The 21338-nt window shown below is 44.6% G+C and overlaps 1 protein-coding gene across 1 annotated transcript in view; it reads left to right on the forward strand.

Annotated features, from left to right (window-relative positions):
- The first annotated feature begins 213 nt into the window (after positions 1-213).
- Positions 214-21338, forward strand: part of LOC106583641 (carbohydrate sulfotransferase 11) — a 39923-nt gene continuing 18798 nt past the window's right edge. The window contains exon 1 of the mRNA XM_014168052.2: positions 214-674. Within this exon, the coding sequence (XP_014023527.1) occupies positions 482-674 (193 nt within the window). The 5' untranslated portion in view covers positions 214-481. The remainder of the gene's footprint in view (positions 675-21338) is intronic.

Here is a 21338-nt window from a genome sequence, read left to right on the forward strand (position 1 = left end):
ATGGAAATCAGTCAATTTAAATAACTGTATTAGACCCTAATCTATGGATTTCACATGACTGGGCAGGGGTGCACCCAATCAGAATTCATTTCCCCCCACAAAATGGCTTTATTCTGCTCATGTTGCTATATTTTTGTTCAGTATAGCATATGATTCACCCCATGCCACGTGCCAGCCATGTTTCTGGAAAGTAAAGAGTTAAAAAAAGCAAGCGTTTGGAAAGAAGCTTCAACGGGCATATAAAACCCTTCATCATAAAAATACATGTATGTTTTTCCCCTGGCCAGTTGTGTCTGCAACTAATTATTTGCTGGCTTCACATACCGTTAAGTGTCGCTCCTTTTGTGGTTGAATAGTTGCAACTTTTCAACGGCGCAGAACATGCGTGGATGTACATCAACATGACGAATTGCACAAGTAACAACCAGCAATTTTACTTGAAGAAGAGGCTGTTCTATATGTACCCGGGCAATGTTCTCGAATGTCCAAATCCCTAACATTACTTGAGCGTGGAACGGTCATTTTTTCGCATGAATTACAAACGGATTTGGGTCGGCTTTGTCGTTCCTTAAGATTCAGGATGAGAAAACCCAAAGTTAATCGGATGGTTCTTGCGATGTGCTTGGGGTGTTTTATAATGGTTATATTCTATTTTCAGAGCAACTTGAAACCAGGTGAGTCGAATACCCTGCACGAGCGTTTTATATTTATACGTTAATATGGGTTCATAGTTTCACCATGTGTTGTGCATACAGAGTAACTTTGGAACATACAGTATGTATATTTAAAGCTCTCAAATGGCATGCCCTACATTGGGATATTTTTATTTCTTCTTCATATTAATAAGTATCCTAATTGTACAGTAATAGGCAAATATCCGTGTTCTCATAGTGTTCCTGAATGGTCCAGTCTCAGCCATGACTTCAATCTGCTTAAAAAAGTGAAGAGAATGTTTGAACATTGCTGTTCATGAATGATTCCTAACCAAATGTACTGAGCTTGAGCAATGTTTACTAAAACAAATGTTGCTTTAAGAGAGTAAAGGTTGGTAGAATCGTATTCAAAATTATTCACAGCTGTCTGTAATGGCTGCCAAAGGTGCTGCCACCAAGTATTTAGCAGGCTGCTCTTTTTACATTTTTTTAATTAAATTACACATTATTTAGTGGAACTAGCGTTGGATTAGTAACCGAAAGGTTGCAAGATCGAATCCCCGATTTGACAAGGTAAAATTCTGTCGTTCTGCCCCTGAACAAGGCAGTTAACCCACTGTTCCTAGGCCGTCACTGTAAATAAGAATTTGTTCTTAACTGACTTTCCTAGTTAAATAAAGGTAAAATAATGCAATTTGGTAAAATGATCATGTGGTTTTCATTGTTGGACTCCCACATTCAAAGATCGTTCAAAACCAGTAAGTGAACATGAGAAAAACGTAACCTAATTTACCACGTTTTTTGTAATAATTGTGTATAAAATGGGAAAATACAACGTTGTAAAATGTTTAAGATTGATTAAATTAAATTACATAATTTAAGATTGATTAAATTACTTAATGTTGTTTTACAATTTTAGGAAGTTTTGAAAAATATGCTCTCCTAGGTGGTTAAATGAATGCTATTAAAGGTGCGCTATGCAGAAATTGCTCCACCATTTCCTGGTTGCAAAAATTCTAAGTTCGCCTAATTTCAGTTTGTGACAAAACAAGTAAATATTGAGTAGGGAATCATTGTACCATCTAAACCGCTGTAAAATATATTTTCCATAACCAAAAATATAGTATTTTCAGCTCTTTGAAGCTGGTGTATAAAACCAGAAGTAAAAGGCTTAAAAAAACGAAACATAAGAACAGGAAGCATAGAAATTAGGCACAAAGAACAGATGTAGTGTCTTAGACTTGCTTTCAATGAGAATGACAGATCTATAAATAATATTTATATGTGAATTTGGTCGGGTCGCTCAAAAACGTACATATTGCAGCTTTGAGTCAAATCTAGTGATAAAGGAGAAATATTGTAATTAGATTTTGTTTGTGCAAATACAAAAATCCTTTCAAATCCATATCATTATGCATTGTCTGCCTGTTATCTTCATTATGTTTCACAATATCGTTCAGTACATGTCATTTTATTGGTATTCTAAGCATATAAAATGTAAACACATTAATTTACATGCTTTCTAATATTTATATTTTGACAGAAATTTATAATTTTATTATTTGAAGTCTGTCCTCATTTACTAGGCCTACATGAAGCAGACATAATGTAAATTAATGTGTCATATTTGAGATGATTTAAAGCAAATTCCAATACAACATTTGTTTACTCTAATTGGGCAACTCAGCCTGCTGGTTGAGATGTTTGCGATGCATTATTTATCAAAGTTTAAGGCATGCAAACAAAAAGTCTTCATTTATGACCTATACTGAGGCTAAATACACACTTTACAGAAAAAATATTTGTCAGATATTTTTTTTCTTGGTGTGCCAGTTAAAGGGTTTATTCTGGGGTGTATAGACACTCAATCAATGCATCCTCATTTTGTATTTATTAGTCATTTGGAAAATGTTCTATCATTTTTCTTTTACTTTGAAAATGTGAAGCAGGTTGTGTCGATCTATAGGGAAAAAAATCTAATGTAATCCCTTTTTTAGATTTAATTTTAAGGCAGAAAAATGTGAAGACTGCAAGGGTGGTGTAGACTTTAAATAGCGACTGTATGCCCATTTACTTAGTAATTTGACTTAAGTGAGAAATTTGGTCATTTTGCAGACTTGGCCTACACCACACTACAGATATAAACACATCTTCCAATGCCTTGCTGTTAGTGAGTAAACCACACTGTTTACAGTGTGTGTTATTGTTGTATTGCGTCTCCACCCCACTCTCAACAGCTTTCATTAATGTTTTACCTCCTGGCAAAACCTGTCTCCATTTGCCTTTGGGATGTGGACCAGAATGAAGGAAAACTTTGATTACCAGTCTGATTGGTTCAGTGTTTCCTCTGCTATGTGGAATAACGTGGTGAGAGTTTCCAGCTGTTGCTGCATTTATTTTACTGCAAGGCCTATCCCACTTTGGTCCTTCTTTGCCAATACAATTGCCATATTCAGACATGCCCAGCCATACTGAGACCAAGTAAGCCTAAAAGAGTACATTTTTGCGCTTTTTATCAAACTTTCGAAAAGAATGGTCACCTCTGCCTGTTGCTCTACTTGTTACAACATTGTTTTTAAGAACTTTTCCCATTTATCAGTGAAAATGGTGCCAGAGAAGAAGGCAGACGTTTTACATGTCCCCAACCGATTGTGTTTTTTGTTCGTTTATTTGCATTGTTTGTAATGTATTTTTTTAAACTTATTTTGTACATAATGTTGCTGCTACCATTTCTTATAACCGAAAATAACTTCTGGATATCAGGACTGTGATTACTCACCATGGAGTGGCAGAATCCTTTTTTTTCTTTAACGAGTCTGACGAGCCCGATGTGAACGATATACTGCTTTCTCGGGAACAGGCCCAGATCCCTGAGATTTGCATGAATAGGAGGCAGAGAAAAAGGGGCCAGAGGGTGGGCTGCCTTCTGAGAATTTGTAGTCGGTCGAATAAACCCCCACTTCCTTCCATTCTACTAGCAAACGTGCAATATTTGGAGAATATAATCGATGACTTACGCGCAATATTAAACTACCAACAGGACATTCAAAACTGTAATATCTTGTGCTTCACGGAGTCGTGGCTGAACGACGACACTATCAACATACAGCTGGCTGGTTATACGCTGTACTATCAGGATAGAACAGCGGCGTCTGGTAAGACAAGGGGCTATGTGTTTTTGTAAATAACAGCTGGTGCACAATATCTATGGAAGTCTCGAGCTATTGCTCGCCTGAGGTAGAGTATCTCATGATAAGCTGTAGACCACACTATCTATCTAGAGAGTTTTCATCTGTATTTTTCGTAGCTGTTTACATACCACTACAGTCAGAGGCTGGCACTTATACAACATTGAATGAGCTGTTATCCGCCATAAGCAAAGAAGAACACGCTCACCCAGAGGCGTCGCTCCTAGTAACCGGGGACTTTAATGCAGGGAAACTTAAATCCGTTTGACCAAATTTCTATCAGCATGTTAAATGTACAACCAAAGTGAGAAAAAAAATCTGGACAACCTTTACTCCACACACACAGACACATACAAAGCTCTCCCTTGCCCTCCATTTGGCAAATCTGACCATAATTCTATCCTCCTGATTCCTGCTAACAAGCTAAAATTAAAGCAGGAAGCACCAGTGACTAGCTCAATAAAAAAGTGGTCAGATGAAGCAGACGCTAAGCTACAGGTCTGTTTTGCTAGCACAGTGGAATATGTTCCGGGATTCCTCCGATGGCATTGAGGAGTACACCACATCAGTCATTGACTTCATCAATAAGTGCATCGATGACATTGTCCCCACAGTGACCGTACGTGCATACCCCAACCAGAAGCCATGGATTACAGGCAACATCCACACTGAGCTAAAGGCTAGAGCTGCCGCTTTCAAGGAGCAGGATTCTAACCCGGAAGCTTATAAGAAATCCCGCTATGCCCTCCGTCGAACCATCAAACAGGCAAAGCGCCAATACAGGACTAAGATCGAATCGTACTACACCGGCTCTGACGCTTGTCGGATGTGGCAGGGCTTGCAAACTATTACAGACTACAAAGGGAAGCACAGCCGAGAGCTGCCCAGTGACACGAGCCTACCCGGTGAGCTAAACTACTTCTATCATCGTTTCGAGGCAAATGACACTGAAACATGCATGAGAGCACCAGCTGTTCTGGAAGACTGTGTGATCACGCTCTACGCAGACCTTTAAACAGGTCAACATTCACAAGGCCGCAGGGCCAGACGGATTACCAGGACGTGTACTGCGAGCATGCGCTGACCAACTGGCAAGTGTCTTCACTGACAATTTCAACCTCTCCCTGTCCGATTCTGTAATACCAACATGTTTTAAGCAGACCACCGTAGTACCTGTGCCTAAGAACTCTAAGGTAACCTGCCTAAATGACTACCGACCCATAACACTCACGTCTGTAGCCATGAAGTGCTTTGAAAAGCTGGTCGTGGCTCACATCAACACCATTATCCCAGAAACCCTAGGGCCACTCCAATTTGCATACCACCCCAACAGATCCACAGATAATACAATCTCTATTGCACTCCACACTGCTCTTTCCCACCTGGACAAAAGGAACACCTATGTGAGAATGCAATTCATTGACTACAGCTCAGCGTTCAACACCATAGTGCCCCTCAAAGCTCATCAATAAGCTAAGGACCCTGGGACTAAACACCTCCCTCTGCAACTGGATCCTGGACTTCCTGACGGGCCACCCCCAGGTAGTAGGTAACAACCCATCCGCCTCGCTGATCCTCAACACAGGGGCCCCTCAGGGGTGCGTGCTCAGTCTCCTCCTGTACTTCCTGTTCACTCATGACTGCACGGCCAGGCACGACTCCAACACCATCATTAAGTTTGAAGATGACACAACAGTGGTAGGCCTGATCACCGACAACGAGACAGCTTATAGGGAGGAGGTCAGAGACCTGGCCATGTGGTACCAGGACAACAACCTCTCCCTCAACGTGATCAAGACAAAGGAGGTCATTGTGGACTACAGGAAGAAGAGGACCGAGCACACCCCCATTCTCATCGGGGCTGCAGTGGAGCAGGTTGAGAGCTTCAAGTTCCTTGGTATCCACATCACCAATAAACTAACATGGTCCAAGCACACCAAGACAGTCGTGAAGAGGGCATAACAAAACCTATTCCCCCTCAGGGGACTGAAAAGATTTGGCATGGGTCCTCAAACATCACCACAAAATCTACGGTAATAGCTTGAAAATTCAAGACCCTTGGGTGTTGCCATAGATTTACGTTAGAAGTGCCCATCCCAAGAAGATTCAAGATCATTGGCCACAGATAAAATGATGTCAAATCATCTTTCTACTGTAGCTTTAATTGGACTGATCATGTCAACATCATACTTTCAAAATCTTAGTTAGCAAGCTAGACAAGCAGTTATCATCATGAGTCAAGTCGACAATCTCCTGGCAAATCCTTTTCAACCCTTGTCATATGAAGAGAAATTATAGATGAAACGTATCGGTGCTCATCGGCCATTGGACATAAACATTACACAACAAGTTGGAAATCGAGTGGTTTGGAAGGAATCAGTGGCTAATTGCAAGTGTTGCAAAGCAATCACTAGCCTGCTATTCAGTGGAGAGGGTGTGTGGTCTCAGTCTGGTTTTAAGGGTCTCTTTTCCAAGCTTAAAAGGATAAACATTCACATGCAACACCATGGGCCAGAAGAGGTTGAATACATTGGCCATGCTGTCAAACCAGCATGACTTCTGCCACGTTCAAAACAACTGGGAAATCTCAGACTTCAAGTGAGATCAAGACAACTGGGAACTCGGGGGGAAAAAAACTAGCTCCGGCTTGGAAAATATGTTTTGAACTGTCATCCAACTCGGAATTCCAAGTCGTGAACTCTGGCCTCTTTCTAGAGCTCTGACCTGAAGATCACTGACGTCATGATTCAACCTTGTTTTTTATTCTCTCGAGGTTTCAGTTCTCTTGAAAGCACCATAAATCCAAAGAATGCCAGACTTTGACAAAGTTTGATGACAAAATTTGCCCACAATATGGACCACCTTCCACCTTCTTGTTAAAGTGATTACAGCACAACAAGGGGAGTTCAAAAATGTATTGTATGCTGCTGCATAAATTATGTAATATGCCAGGGAGATATGTATATTGTAGCTAAGAAAGTAATACTAAGTGTATGTTGTGTAGTAAGCCGTTAGTAGCCCATGTGCCTCACCCTAATAATTTTGTCACTTTTCCCTCACAACTTAGCCTACTGTTTTGACTTGGTGGTGCACATGTAGCCTATAACCTGTTTTAGAGAAATGTAATCATCGAATATTGTAAGAGCTTTCATTGTCTGCTTATATGCCCCCTTTATTTATCCTACGGTTCTGACTTGGTGTACAGGGATAATACTGTAAGAACAGCCCATGTTCTGAATTCTGTTGCTATACAGTACAAAAGTGCTGAACAAATAGTTATATTTACTACATACATCTTAGCTCACTCATTAATGTCTTAATCGAAATTACTGATTGCCTCTTATCCACTCATCCTTCCCTTATGCCATAGTATGTACTATGTACATCTCAATTTCCTGTATAAACCACATTTGTTTAAGCAAGTCTGCCCTGTCAGCTATGTTTTTTTCAAAAATAGTAAATGAGGCTGAATTAACTTTTTCGCTGCCAGACAAGGCTCCGCTGATAGCTAGGTGTAGCGGTGGTAAGGATTCATTCCATGGTGTTGAAAAGAAAGCTCTGCTGTTGGGACATCTTTATGTAGGCCCCAACAGTTGGTGGGCACCGTTTGTCACCGTTATAGTGCAATTAATGTGTTGTGTAGTGGCTTTGCTGGGATGCCCCCCCAATTATTATTGTTTTTTTGGTTCTATCAGCTTACACAATAAAGCTGGTCCCCACTTCATACATGCCTTGCCTGGGCTTGACTCAAGGGCATTGCAGTTATATAAGATGTACCTGCTCAACACGCGAGTGTCAAGAACAACTACAGCACCCCAGACTAATAAAAATCCCCTTAGGGGCTAATCTGTACATTCTGTTTCCTGTCAGAAGAGTAGGAGCACAGTCTTGAAATATGCTCCAGTTTCTCATTTTTGAAGTGTTTGGCATTGTTTGACTTCAGTCTAGAATGTAGTGTCCCAGAAGCGATAACGACTGACTGTCTCTCATTAAGGTGATCTCGATGGCACTCAGTGTCCCAAGTGAAATCATTTCTGCCTGGGATTTCCGTCAGATCTGTAGCCATCTTGGGATATTGATGACAGCTCGATTAGGCCTCGCTGTTCTTTTCCCCCTGCCAACTGCATATTCATGATGACCAAGCACTCCAGGATTAGATTATTTTGTGATTCCGGAAGACGTATTTCTTCCCTCACTCTAGGCTTGGTTCATAATTGGCCTCCATTACTTCCAGCTGCTCTCACCAAGGCACAAACCCCACGTAGGATTTGATTATCCTCTCACACACAGAGGACTACTGGGAATGCATAATTTGTATGTGCTTCGTAAGCTTTTTATTTTGATCTACGGTCAGTCTTGCACTGTCACCCAAATGTTAGTTTTGGCGTTCAAAATGTCCCAAGATCTGTGGTCACCTTATCTGCCCATGCTGACTTAACGTTGATCTGGGAAATTGTTGAGTGCGTTAATTAGATGTAAATTCCCCTGTTTTGGGGACCTGCGTGGTTCTGGTACTTGTTCTGTCTGACATTTTCACTTACAGTATAAATCGATATGTGGACACCATAGATTCTCATGGACACAGGAGTATATCTCTTCTGCCCTTGTAAAGCAGGATGGGAAATCTGACACCACTTGAAGCTGGGATGTCCCTCCTACCATTTCATTCACTCTTCTGAATGTCCTTCAACTCCTGGCTGAACCTTATGTTACAGCCACCAACAACGCATATGCCTGGAATCCTTACATCGTAACGAAACAGGAGATAGTGGTTTTGTCGCTGTAGCACATTCAGAGATCGATTTATAGCCATTCATCTAAAATAAGTCATACATTTGGCATAGACGGACAAGGTTAATATGATATGAAAGTCGAGTTCCTAACGAGTTCAGGAAGCTAAGCTAAAGCTCTGTGTGACATTCACAGCTGTGGGGACAGACGTTTTGATCGAGAGACCTTTAGAAAATATGCACATTTTCTCTAACACTAAATATAGAAATATGTATTTTACAGTTATATGGAAGGTGAAATTGTATAGTTAGTCATTTATAAATTGATTATGTTGTATTTAGAAAAATTATGTAATTTCAAGCGTTATTTTTACAGTTTTGTTAAATAGGCAATACATCATAAAAGATGTTATTTTCATATTTTTTATCATATTTGTACTGTGTACTTGAGCTTGTGTCCTCAAAAGATAGTACATCGCAGCAATTTATTTAAAAAAATTCCAGAAAGTTAAGATTTTAACCTTTCTTGGAGTATGCAACATTACTAGTTATTGTTTATAGACCTCTCATGATAAATAATTACTTTGGTGGATTACATAGATTATATTTTCGATTACATTTAGATACATTTTAAGAGGTTAAGAGCCTTGTTCTCCTCACTTTGCGAAACACTTGACTCCTGATCAGCACATGACAGGCATAGCACACATGGTGTTCCCAGGACAGCCTGGCGGGCAATTAATCCATGAATTAAAGACTTAAACCTTGGTGATGACCCAATCACCACCTGGAAGATGACCCTCCTTGTGGAACACCATGGCCTGATTTGCTTTTTGGGCTTCTTCCTGCCTAGCAGCTTTGCTACTCTTTACCCCCGCAAATTTGCTTATAGGAAAACAGCCCCCACATGTTCTGTAATCTACACAGTGTGTCTCTAGGACCAAGACCAAGAAGATACCTGTACCACATCTGCTAACACTCTCTTTTAAGACTCTCACTCTTGTTAAACAGATACCACACACGCGCCCATGCATACGCACGAACACCCTTCACACACATTGCGGCAACAGCAGGGATCGGCCTCCACACAGCACAGTGTGTCTCTCACTAAAGCGCACTCTCTTTGGCAGACCTGGAGAGCCTGTGGAAGGGGAGGAGGGCCTCTGCTTCCCGAGGGACTTCCACACAGAGCAGTGTTCATGGCAGGGACAGGAGTAGCGCACATTGGCCTTTCTATATTCATCTACTAAGCCATTGCTAATGTACCAGAGAAGGAAAGAGGGAATCAGCATGAGATCTAGTCAAGAGGAAAACAATAGCACTTAACAGCTGGCATTAAATAGGTTTAGGGGGAGTGCTTTAAACCCCCTTGTAGGGTAGACGGGTGTCTACTTGGCTTTCACTGTTTACATTTTTCTCACTAGCTAGCAGATGGATCTTATTATGAGTGACAGTCCGTGACTTAGATCTTCAGCAGTTTGGCTTGCAATGCTTGCCAATGAAACGACATATGAACAGTTGTAAGTGCTAGGCTCTAATGTGTACCTACTCTGTAATCAGCTGATGCATCAGAGGAATAGCTACAAACAGTTATTTGAAGGTTTTTTGTGTGTAATTTTCCATGGTTGTTGAATGATAATAACAGGAAGGTAAGGTACTAAGAGTACTTATTGGTTCAATGTGTCGTCTCTGCTTGTTCCCGGAGTACAGTAGCTAAAGTCACTTTCTGCCAGGTTATTTAGACTGACAGTACATTCAAAAATAGTACTGACGTTGCCTGTACTTCTGGCATTTTAATTAGAAAAAATAAATAAAAGGTTTGGGAGTGGTCATATTTAAAATGTCTGCTGCCTTGACTCACAGCCGCAGTTTCCATAAGGAACTGGTTATGTGTTTAGAAAACACGATAAAAAAATGTATGTACAGCAACACTTCACCACAAAATGCCCCACACTTTCGCAAATGCTGAGCAAGGGCCAGACTGAAGTGACAAAGCCCCTTCCATTGACAATGAGGCAACATGTTTTTGTGATTAGCCAACAAATAGTAAACCCATGTCTGTTGAGAAAGTAACCTTTAAACGGTCTTCTGCATGGAAATAGTTGTTTCTCTACACAAATAACATTTCATTTCTATTAGTAAGAGATCTGTACAATGAGAAAGTTAAAATTGTCATGCAGTTATTCAGATCTAGTTTGCCAAATTAGCAGCTGTCGGGTTGTATGCAGATGGACAGCAGATGGCAAATCTAGAGACTTGGTTTAATATGTATCGTTCCATCTATTGCTTCTCACACTCTCCCCTCTCCCTCATGGTGGTGCATAGCTCAGGTTATCCCCAGGTACAGTGGGTTACAGTTTACAGTATATATATTTCATGCATGCCTTGCTGTGGCATGGAGCGTGTCAGTGGGTTCACTGTTCACACGCGGCTTGGCACTCAGACTTGCCAAGTCTCACACGAGTGTGCCACACATACTACATTTTCCCTCCACACTCTCTATTGATCTTACAAATAGTATTACGTTACATTTATACATGGTGGAACTACCACAAAAGGCTTAAACAGCCTTGTAGACCACGGTGTCTGTCACGTAACCCTAAACAATACATTGAAATTGCAATTGATAAAATGCAATTGTGCTTGTTGTCCGTAGCTTATGCCTGCCGATAGCATAACCCCACCGCCACCATGAAGCACTCTGTTCACAACGTTGATATCAGCAAACCGCTTGCCCAAACGACGCCATACTGCCCGGTACAGTTGAAACCGGGATTTATCCGTGAAGAGCACACTTCTCCAGCGTGCCAGTGGCCATTGAAGGTGAGCATTTGCCTACTGAAGTCAGTTATGATACCGAACTGCAGTCAGGTCAAGACCCTGGTGAGGACGACAAGCACGCAGATGAGCTTCCCTTAGACAGTTTCTGACCGTTTGTGCAGAAATTCTTCGGTTGTCCAAACCCACAGTTTCATCATCTATCCGATGTGGAGGGTCCTGGGCTGGCGTTGTTACACGTGGTGTGCGGTTGTGAGGCCGGTTTATGGTAGCGAAATTAACATTAAATTCTCTGCCAACAGCTCTGATGGACATTCCTGCAGTCAGCATGCCAATTGCATGCTCCCTCAAATGCTCCCTCAACTTGAGACATCTGTGTCATTATTTTGTGTGACAATACTGCAAATTTTAGATTTGAATTTTATTGTCCCCAGCACAAGGTGCACCTGTGTAATAATCATGCTGTTTAATCAGCTTCTTGATATACCACACCTGTCAGGTGTATGGATTATCTTGGCAAAGGAGAAATGCTGACTAACAGGGATGTAAACAAATTTGTGCACAACATTTTAAATAAATAAGCTTTTTGTGTGTATGGAACATTTCTGTGAGCTTTTGTTTCAGCTCATGAAACATGGGACCAACACTTTACATGTTGCGTTTATATTTTTGTTCAGTGTATATACATTATTTTAATAGGACACTGTAAAGTCCATTATTTCTCTGAATTAGGCTGTTTGAGAATATCTGAATCCTAAGCAACCTGCATACACATTATTTGAAGTACACTAGACCAACATAACTACTGTACTATGTAAAAGCTGTGTACTGGAAAACCTTGTTAGAGCATGGGTGGAGTAGGCATTGTGGTGCTTGTGAATTTCTTTTAGTTTTTGGCATTAAACCAATGCCTACTTCTCACTTAAAATGTCTATTTTTTTTCCCCATGTTTTTTACACCGGAAGGGGATTTTCTGTTAAAGGGTCATTATACAACATTTCCACATGCCAAGCCATAATTGTAATCTTTTTACAAACAAAAGTCTATCATTGGCAGTGCTATTGTAACCTTTAATTTGGCCTCTGCCAAAAGGTGGTGTGTGTGCATAACTGCAAAGGTTGCTGGTTTAAACCCTGGTCTGCTGGATGTTACCCTCTAATAACTCAAATCAGTTTTGAACTAACTGTTATAGTATGTTCAGCATTTACCAGGGATAGTCCAAAGTAATTGTCTGCAGTTTTCAGAAGGCAAATAGCTCAATTGATTGTGACAGTTTTACATTGTAAAATATGACTCAATTCCCATTGAAAAGAGAACTGTTTTAAGTCATTGACTTTTTTCATGTCACAGCAGCATCATCCAATTGGATATAATGGTACTTAACCTGATGGGTATTTAAAGAGCTTGGAGTTCAACTGTGTTGTAAATATTGTGATGGCATGCGAATGGTTGATTGGATTGGGCTCGGGAAGATTATGGTTGCTATCAGAGCCGGGCCATTCGATGTGATAGCATGAATGCTAACAAGACTAACATTGTCCTTAGCTCTTTTTTAAGCAACATTTCATTTCACATATTCATTTGTTCCAGGGGCACTGTACTACTATGGCATACCCTGTAAAACAACACATTTCACTGCACCTATCCGGTGTATGTGACAATAAAACATCTATATGAATTATTGATGCACACAGCCCTTCCTCTTCTGTCTGTGTGTGTTTAACTTAATCCACACAGCAGTTAGGTGTCACTTTCCTCCCTCTCTCTGAATGTATGCCTTTTGGGTTAATCCGTCTACAGCACATTGAGTTGCTTTGTTTACAGAACTGTTGAGGTAAAAAGTCCATTTGAGAAATCCTTGGGGCTTTGCGGGTTTATCTTGTCCGAAAGTAATTTTTCCAGAATGAACACAACAGTCACCATGAAATCATACCCTGACTCATGCAATAACTGCCTTCCGATAACTTTTATGTGAAAGTTAAAGCAAGGCTCATAAAGTTTGCTCTTAATACGGGTAAATTGCATACCATACTCACAAGCGTGGAATCAAGGCTAGCGTTGGGTCCACATACAGATGCCACTTAATTAAACATGGGGGAATCTTTCCTTTATCTTTTTTGTGCGTCTCTGAGCGATTACTTTTCAAGGAGGCAGAAATATAGCCACTATGATGAGTTTTGCATCATATCATATAAGCCAGGTCCCTAAAGCCCTGCTTACATTGGCAGTGACTCAAATCTTTTTTTTTTGCATGTCCAATTCTAATCTGTTTTTTTTCTGGTGGTCTGAACAGCCAAAAAGCACATGGAATCAGATATTTCAAACCACCTATGAATAGATATCTGATTCCTTGCCATGTGACTCAAATCTGATTTTTTTTTTTGCCCTCAAGTGGTTTTTAGACTTATTTGGCATATCTTATTGGTTGCTAGCTACTCTGTTGACAGTTTTAGAAGAACATATGGTATTTAACTACCTTGTTAATTGTTTAGTTAATGAACAAATGAGTGAATGTTCTAGATAGCTAAACAGCTACCTAGCTAGCTGACTGCTGTGGCTAGCCAAAAAGGATTCATTCTGAAAGTAGGATGCTTTTATCCTTTGAGGCTTTAAAAGTGTTCTTACACTATGATTTTGAACATTCAAAGCAACTGGGAACCATCCATGCAGTGGTGGAAAAATTACCCAATTGTAATACTTGAGTAAAGGTATTTGGTTTTAAATATACTTAAGTATCAAAAGTACATTTAATTGCTAACATATACTTAAGTATTAAATCATTTCAAATTCTTTATATAAAGCAAACCAGACAGCATCCATTTTCTTTTTTTACGGATAGGGAAAGGGGGATACCTAATTAGTTTTACAACTGAATGCATTCAACTGAAATGTTTCTTTCCGCATTGAAGCCAACCCCTCTGAATCAGAGATTTGTGGGGGGCTGCCTAAATTGACATCCATGTCATCAGCGCCCGGGGAACAGTGGGTTAACTGCCTTGCTCAGGGGCAGTACGACAGACTTTTACCTTGTCAGCTTGGGGATTACTGGCCCAACGCTCCTACCCACCAGGTTACCTGCTGCCCCCGCCAGGCTACCTGCCGATAGCAAGGGGTATCCTCAGACATAATTTACAAATGAAGCACGTGTGTTTAGTAAGTCCGCCAGATCAGAGGCAGTAGGGATGACCATGGATGTTCTCTTGATAAATGTGAATTAGACAATTTCCTGTCCTGCTAATCATTGAAAATGTGAAAAGTATTTTTTGTGTCAGGAAAATGTTATGGAGTCAAAAGTACATAATTTCCTTTAGGAATGTAGTGAAGTAAAAGTTGTCAAATATAAATAGTTATTTACAGATACCCCAAAAGCCTACTAAAGTAGTACTTTCAAGTATTTTTACTTAAGTAATTTACACCACTGCATCCATGACAGGTATTGTTGTCACCATAGCTTGCTACATGACTTTTGAGGGATCATAAACAGTAGCACCTCCACCAATCAGCCTACCCCATTGCGCCACACCCATGGTTACTATGGCAACTAGCGTTAGTCACTTCTAACTTGCTGTTTGGAAAATGAGTATTCCAAAACTGATTTAAAAAACTAAACTGATTTGTGCATTGTCACGATTCCCACCGACGGTGGCGCCCCCTCCTGCTCGGGTGGCGCTCGGCGGTCGTCGTCACCGGCCTATTAGCTGCCACCGATTCCCTTTTGCTTTTCCCTTTTTTTATTTTGTGACACCTGTGGTCAATTAGCCATTAGAGGGGCTATTTAGTTTAGCTGGCCCGCTCCTGTTCGTGCGGGATTAATGATTGTTTCTTGTGAGACGGCTTGTGTTCATGTCGACGTTGTTGTACGCCGTATGTATTTTCTCCCCTGTGTGTGGGAACATTTGTTTTTTGTGAGTGTATATTAAAAACACCACTACCCTGTGTTCGCTGCTTCCTGCGCCTCATTCCTCCTCCACAATTACCAAGCCGTAACAGAATCCCGCACCTTGATAGAAGGCATGGAATCAGCGGGAGCAGCGGCCACTCCTCTGCCCTCGATGGAGGAACGCGTACTCCACCACACGACAGTCCTCCATCGCATCGGATCGGCAATGGACCAGATGATGGAGAGGATGGACAGATGGGAGAGAAGTGGTATCCTCTCTCCACCTCCACCTCCCCCGATACAGCCATCTTCGCCTCCCATGACGTCTGGCTCTGGCGCGCTTCGTCTGGCGCTCCCGAGGGAGTACGATGGGGCGGCGGCTGGGTGCCAGGGGTTTTTGCTCCAGCTTGAGCTGTACCTGGCCACCGTCAGACCTGCTCCCACGGGGGAGGAGAGCGTGAGTGCCCTCGTTTCCTGCCTGACGGGCCGAGCTCTGGAGTGGGCTAATGCGGTCTGGAACGGTCCAGACTCGGCGAGGGACCACTACCCAGAGTTCACCCGCCGCTTTCGGGCCGTGTTCGACCACCCTCCGGAAGGAAGAGCGGCGGGTGAACGACTGTTCCACCTCAGGCAGGAGACGAGGAGTGCCCAGGACTTCGCGCTGGACTTCAGGACCTTGGCTGCTGGGGCGGGGTGGAACGACAGGGCCCTCATAGACCACTACTGCTGCAGTCTCCGGTCGCAGGGAGCTGGCCTGTCGGGACACAGCTCTGTCCCTGGACGAACTGATAGATATGTCCATACGACTGGACAACTTGCTGGCTGCCCGCGGGCGTTCGGAGAGGGTCCTGCCCGTTCCACCCCCGTGCACCCCCGCCCCTACCCCTATGGAGGTAGGGGGGGCCGTGCCAAGGGGCACCGGAGGAGGTGGCTCCTCCTGCACCAGCTGTGGTCGGAGAGGACACACGGCCGACCGGTGCCGGAGGAGCCAGTCTGGGAGTCGAGATGGTAGGCAGAACACTTCTCGGTTACCTCAGGTGAGTCAGCACCAGATTCACCCAGAACCCCCTGTTGGTCATGTGTTTTTACCTGTTTTGTTTACTAAATTTTTTCCCTCTTCCCAGCATAGGGCGCTAGTCGATTCAGGCGCAGCTGGGAATTTTATGGACCGTGGACTTGCCATTAAGCTGGGCATTCCGCGGGTGCCGATAGATTCCCCTTTCCCTGTGCACTCCCTAGATAGCCGACCATTAGGGTCAGGGCTAGTCAGGGAGTCTACGGTGCCACTGGACATGGTAACGCTGGGGAATCATAAGGAACGCATTAGTTTTTTCCTTATTGACTCGCCTGCGTTTCCGGTGGTGCTGGGGGTCCCCTGGCTGGCTGGTCACAATCCCCGTATTTCGTGGAAACAGGGGGTTCTCCAGGGGTGGTCAGAGGAGTGTTCAGGTAGGTGTCTAGGAGTTTCCATAGGTGCCACGTCGGTGGAGAGTCCAGACCAGGTGTCCACCGTGCGCATTCCCCTGAATACGCCCGATTTGGCGATCGCTTTTTGTAAAAAGAGGGCGACTAAATTACCACCTCATCGACAGGGGGATTGTGCGATAGATCTCCAGGTTAACGCTGCGCTTCCCAGGAGTCACGTGTACCCCTTGTCACAGGAGGAGACGGCGGCTATGGAGACATATGTCACGGAATCCCTGGGACAGGGGTACATTCGGCCCTCCATCTCACCCGCTTCCTCGAGTTTCTTTTTTGTGAAGAAAAAGGAGGGAGGTCTGCGTCCGTGCATTGATTACCGAGGTCTAAACGCTATTACGGTGGGGTTTAGTTACCCACTACCTCTCATCGCTACGGCGGTGGAATCATTTCACGGAGCGCAGTTCTTCACAAAACTGGATCTCAGGAGCGCGTATAACCTGGTGCGTATCAAGAAGGGAGACGAGTGGAAAACCGCCTTTAGTACCACATCGGGCCATTATGAGTACCTCGTCATGCCGTATGGGTTGAAAAATGCTCCAGCCGTCTTTCCAGCCTTTGTTGACGAGATTCTCAGGGACCTGCACGGGCAGGGCATGATTGTATATATCGATGACATTCTGATATATTCCGCCACCCGCTCCGCGCATGTGTCCCTGGTGCGCAAGGTGCTTGGTAGACTGCTGAAGCATGACCTATACGTCAAGGCTGAGAAGTGTGAGTTTTCCAAACGAGCCGTCTCCTTTCTGGGTTATCGCATTTCCACCACAGGGGTGGTGATGGAGTGTGACCGCGTTAAGGCCGTGCGTAATTGGCCGACTCCAACCACGGTGAAGGAGGTGCAGCGGTTTTTAGGCTTTGCCAATTACTACCGGAGGTTTATCCGGGGTTTTGGCCAGGTAGCGGCTCCCATTACCTCACTGCTGAAGGGGGGGGCGGTGCGTTTGCGATGGTCGACGGAGGCGGACGGAGCATTCAATAAATTGAAGACGCTGTTCACCGACGCACCCGTGTTGGCGCACCCGGACCCGTCTTTAGCGTTCGTAGTGGAGGTGGACGCATCCGAGGCTGGGGTGGGTGCCGTGCTATCACAGCGCTCGGGTGCGCCATTGAAACTCCGCCCCTGCGCTTTCTTTTCGAAGAAGCTCAGTTCGGCGGAGCGTAACTACGATGTGGGGGACAGGGAGTTGCTAGCAGTGGTTAAAGCTTTGAGGGTGTGGCGGCACTGGCTTGAGGGGGCTAAACACCCCTTTCTCATCTGGACCGACCACAGAAACCTTGAGTACATCCGGGCAGCGAGGAGACTGAATCCACGTCAGGCGAGGTGGGCCATGTTCTTCGCCCGGTTTAGGTTTACCATCTCCTATAGACCGGGTTCCCTAAATACTAAGGCCGACGCGCTGTCCCGTCTCTATGACACGGAGGACCGGCCCATCGATCCAACTCCCATCATTCCAGCGTCTAGGCTGGTGGCACCTGTGGTATGGGAGGTGGACGCGGACATCGAGCGGGCATTGGTGTTGGAACCTGCGCCTGCGCAGGTGCCCGTGGGGCGCATGTATGTGCCGCTCGGTGTTCGTGATCGTTTGATTCGGTGGGCGCACACGCTACCTACTGCTGGTCATCCTGATGAGGCGAGGACAGTGGGGAGTCTAAGGGGGAAGTACTGGTGGCCCACCTTAGCTAAGGACGTGAGGTCCTATGTCTCTTCCTGTTCGGTGTGTGCCCAGAGTAAGGCTCCTAGGCATCTACCAAGAGGGAAGTTACAGCCCCTCCCCGTTCCACAACGACCATGGTCGCACCTGTCCATTGACTTCCTGACAGATCTTCCCCCCTCTCAGGGGAACACGGCGATTCTGGTGGTTGTGGATCGGTTCTCTAAGTCCTGCCGTCTCCTCCCATTGCCCGGTCTCCCTACGGCCCTGCAGACTGCGGAGGCCCTATTTACCCACGTCTTCCGGCACTACGGGGTGCCGGAGGACATTGTCTCTGATCGAGGTTCCCAGTTCACATCCAGGGTCTGGAGAGCGTTTATGGAGCGGCTGGGGGTCTCGGTCAGTTTGACCTCCGGTTATCACCCCGAGAGCAATGGGCAGGCGGAGAGGGTGAACCAGGAGGTGGGCAGGTTCCTGAGGTCGTATTGCCAGGACCGGCCAGGGGAGTGGGCGAGGTATATTCCCTGGGCTGAGTTAGCCCAGAACTCACTTCGCCACTCCTCTACTAACATATCACCCTTTCAGTGTGTGTTAGGTTACCAGCCGGTCCTGGCACCATGGCACCGGAGTCAGACCGAGGCTCCTGCGGTGGAGGACTGGGTCCAGCACTCCAAGGAGACCTGGAGAGCCGTCCAGGACTCACTAAAGGAGGCCAGTGCACGGCAGAAGAGGAGTGCTGACCGCCACCGCAGTGAGGCGCCCGTGTTCGCACCGGGAGACAGGGTCTGGCTCTCGACCCGAAACCTGCCCCTCCGCGTGCCCTGCCGGAAGCTGGGGCCGCAGTGTGTGGGGCCCTTCAAAGTCCTGAGGAGGATAAACGAGGTGTGTTATCGGTTGCAACTCCCTTCCTATTACCGTATTAACCCCTCGTTTCATGTGTCTCTCCTCAGGCCGGTGGTAGCTGGTCCCCTTCACAAAGATGAGGTGCCGGAGGTCCCTCCGCCCCCTCTGGACATCGGGGGGTCCCCGGCATACAGCGTACGGGCCATTCTGGACTCGCGACGCCGGGCGAGGGGCCTACAGTACCTCGTGGACTGGGAGGGGTACGGCCCGGAGGAGAGGTGCTGGGTGCCGGCGGCGGACGTCCTGGACCCATCTATGTTGAGGGAGTTCCACCACCTCCGTCCGGATCGCCCTGCCCCTCGCCCTCCGGGTCGACCTCGAGGCCGGTGTCGGCGCGCGTCAGGAGGGGGGTACTGTCACGATTCCCACCGACGGTGGCGCCCCCTCCTGCTCGGGTGGCGCTCGGCGGTCGTCGTCACCGGCCTATTAGCTGCCACCGATTCCCTTTTGCTTTTCCCTTTTTTTATTTTGTGACACCTGTGGTCAATTAGCCATTAGAGGGGCTATTTAGTTTAGCTGGCCCGCTCCTGTTCGTGCGGGATTAATGATTGTTTCTTGTGAGACGGCTTGTGTTCATGTCGACGTTGTTGTACGCCGTATGTATTTTCTCCCCTGTGTGTGGGAACATTTGTTTTTTGTGAGTGTATATTAAAAACACCACTACCCTGTGTTCGCTGCTTCCTGCGCCTCATTCCTCCTCCACAATTACCAAGCCATAACAAGCATTAAGGCCTGCACTGTGAACAAGCCTTAAGTGCCTCCGTATCGCTTTACTCTAGAGTTGAAACATGGCAGGTTTGAGAAGCGCCTCTGTATAGCGTTCCTCTAGAGTTGAAACTCTTTGCCTTTGAACTTGAGACTGACTGCTTTTGAAGTCTTAACAGGACTGAGTTAGTACCAGTCATATTGACAGGAACAGTGCAGGTCATTAAAGCAGGGGAGAAGATATTAAAAGCATCTGAAAGCATGTGTACCTGTCTAACGAGCTGATAATAATTTAGGAACTTTTTGTGAAGCCTATGCTTAAGCAATAAGGCCCAAGGAGGTGTGGTATATGGCCAATATACCACGGCTAAGGGCTGTTCTTATGCACGACGCAACGCGGATTGCCTGGATACAGCCCTTAGCCGAGGTACATTGGTCAGATATCACAAACCCCCGAGGTGCCTTATTGCCACTGGTTACCAACATAATTAGAAGAGTAAAAATAAATGTTTTGTCATACCTGTGGTATATGGTCTGATATACCACGGCTGTCAGCCAATCAGCACTCAGGGCTCGAACCACCCAGTTTATAAAAGGATATAGACCACACCATATGTCCTTTGTACTGCTAGATTTCATGGTCTGGTTACAGTATGGGCTTCCGCTGTTTGCAATACCCTTCAAACTTAACATAACATTAACTGTCTTGCTTTTGCCAAATGAGCCGAACATATAGGAACATATGCGATGACTATATAAACATATTTTCTGAATGTTGATGTCCTCTTGTGCTGATGGATCTCGGGTGTGATGTGAGTAGACTACACATGCAATACTGGTTGAATCAAGCACTAGTGATTAGTATGATAACGTTTCATTTTAGAGCAATCTACCGTGGTTGGGTCAGAGGACAGTTGGGTATGTAGGAAGACCTTGTGCAATCAGTAGCAGGCTCTTCAGTCTAAATCTCTCCACCAGACTGGTGTGTACTGTAGGGTGCATGAGTTGGAGATGTTGTTCTCTGTTTGATCTTGTACAGTGTGTGTGTGACACATCAGTCTTTTTTTCCCAGTCGCAGAAGAATGGTGGAATCTGTCCATTTCAACAACATTTCACCTTGTAATATGGATGGGCCAAAAGAAAAGAAAAAGATCTTGTAAATTGGGATATGTCTGGATCTGACAGAACCTAGTAAGATTAGTTATTGAAGTTTCTTCCCTCTGAAAGTATTTAATTATACTGAAAAAATAAGTAAACGCAACATGTAAAGTTTTGGTCCCATTGTTCATGAGCTGAAATAAAAGATCCCAGAAATGTTTAATTTGCACAAAAACCTTATTTGTTTACATCCCTGTTAGTGAGCATTT

This window comes from Salmo salar, chromosome ssa22, assembly GCF_905237065.1.
Source record: "Salmo salar chromosome ssa22, Ssal_v3.1, whole genome shotgun sequence".
Classification (NCBI taxonomy): domain Eukaryota; kingdom Metazoa; phylum Chordata; class Actinopteri; order Salmoniformes; family Salmonidae; genus Salmo; species Salmo salar.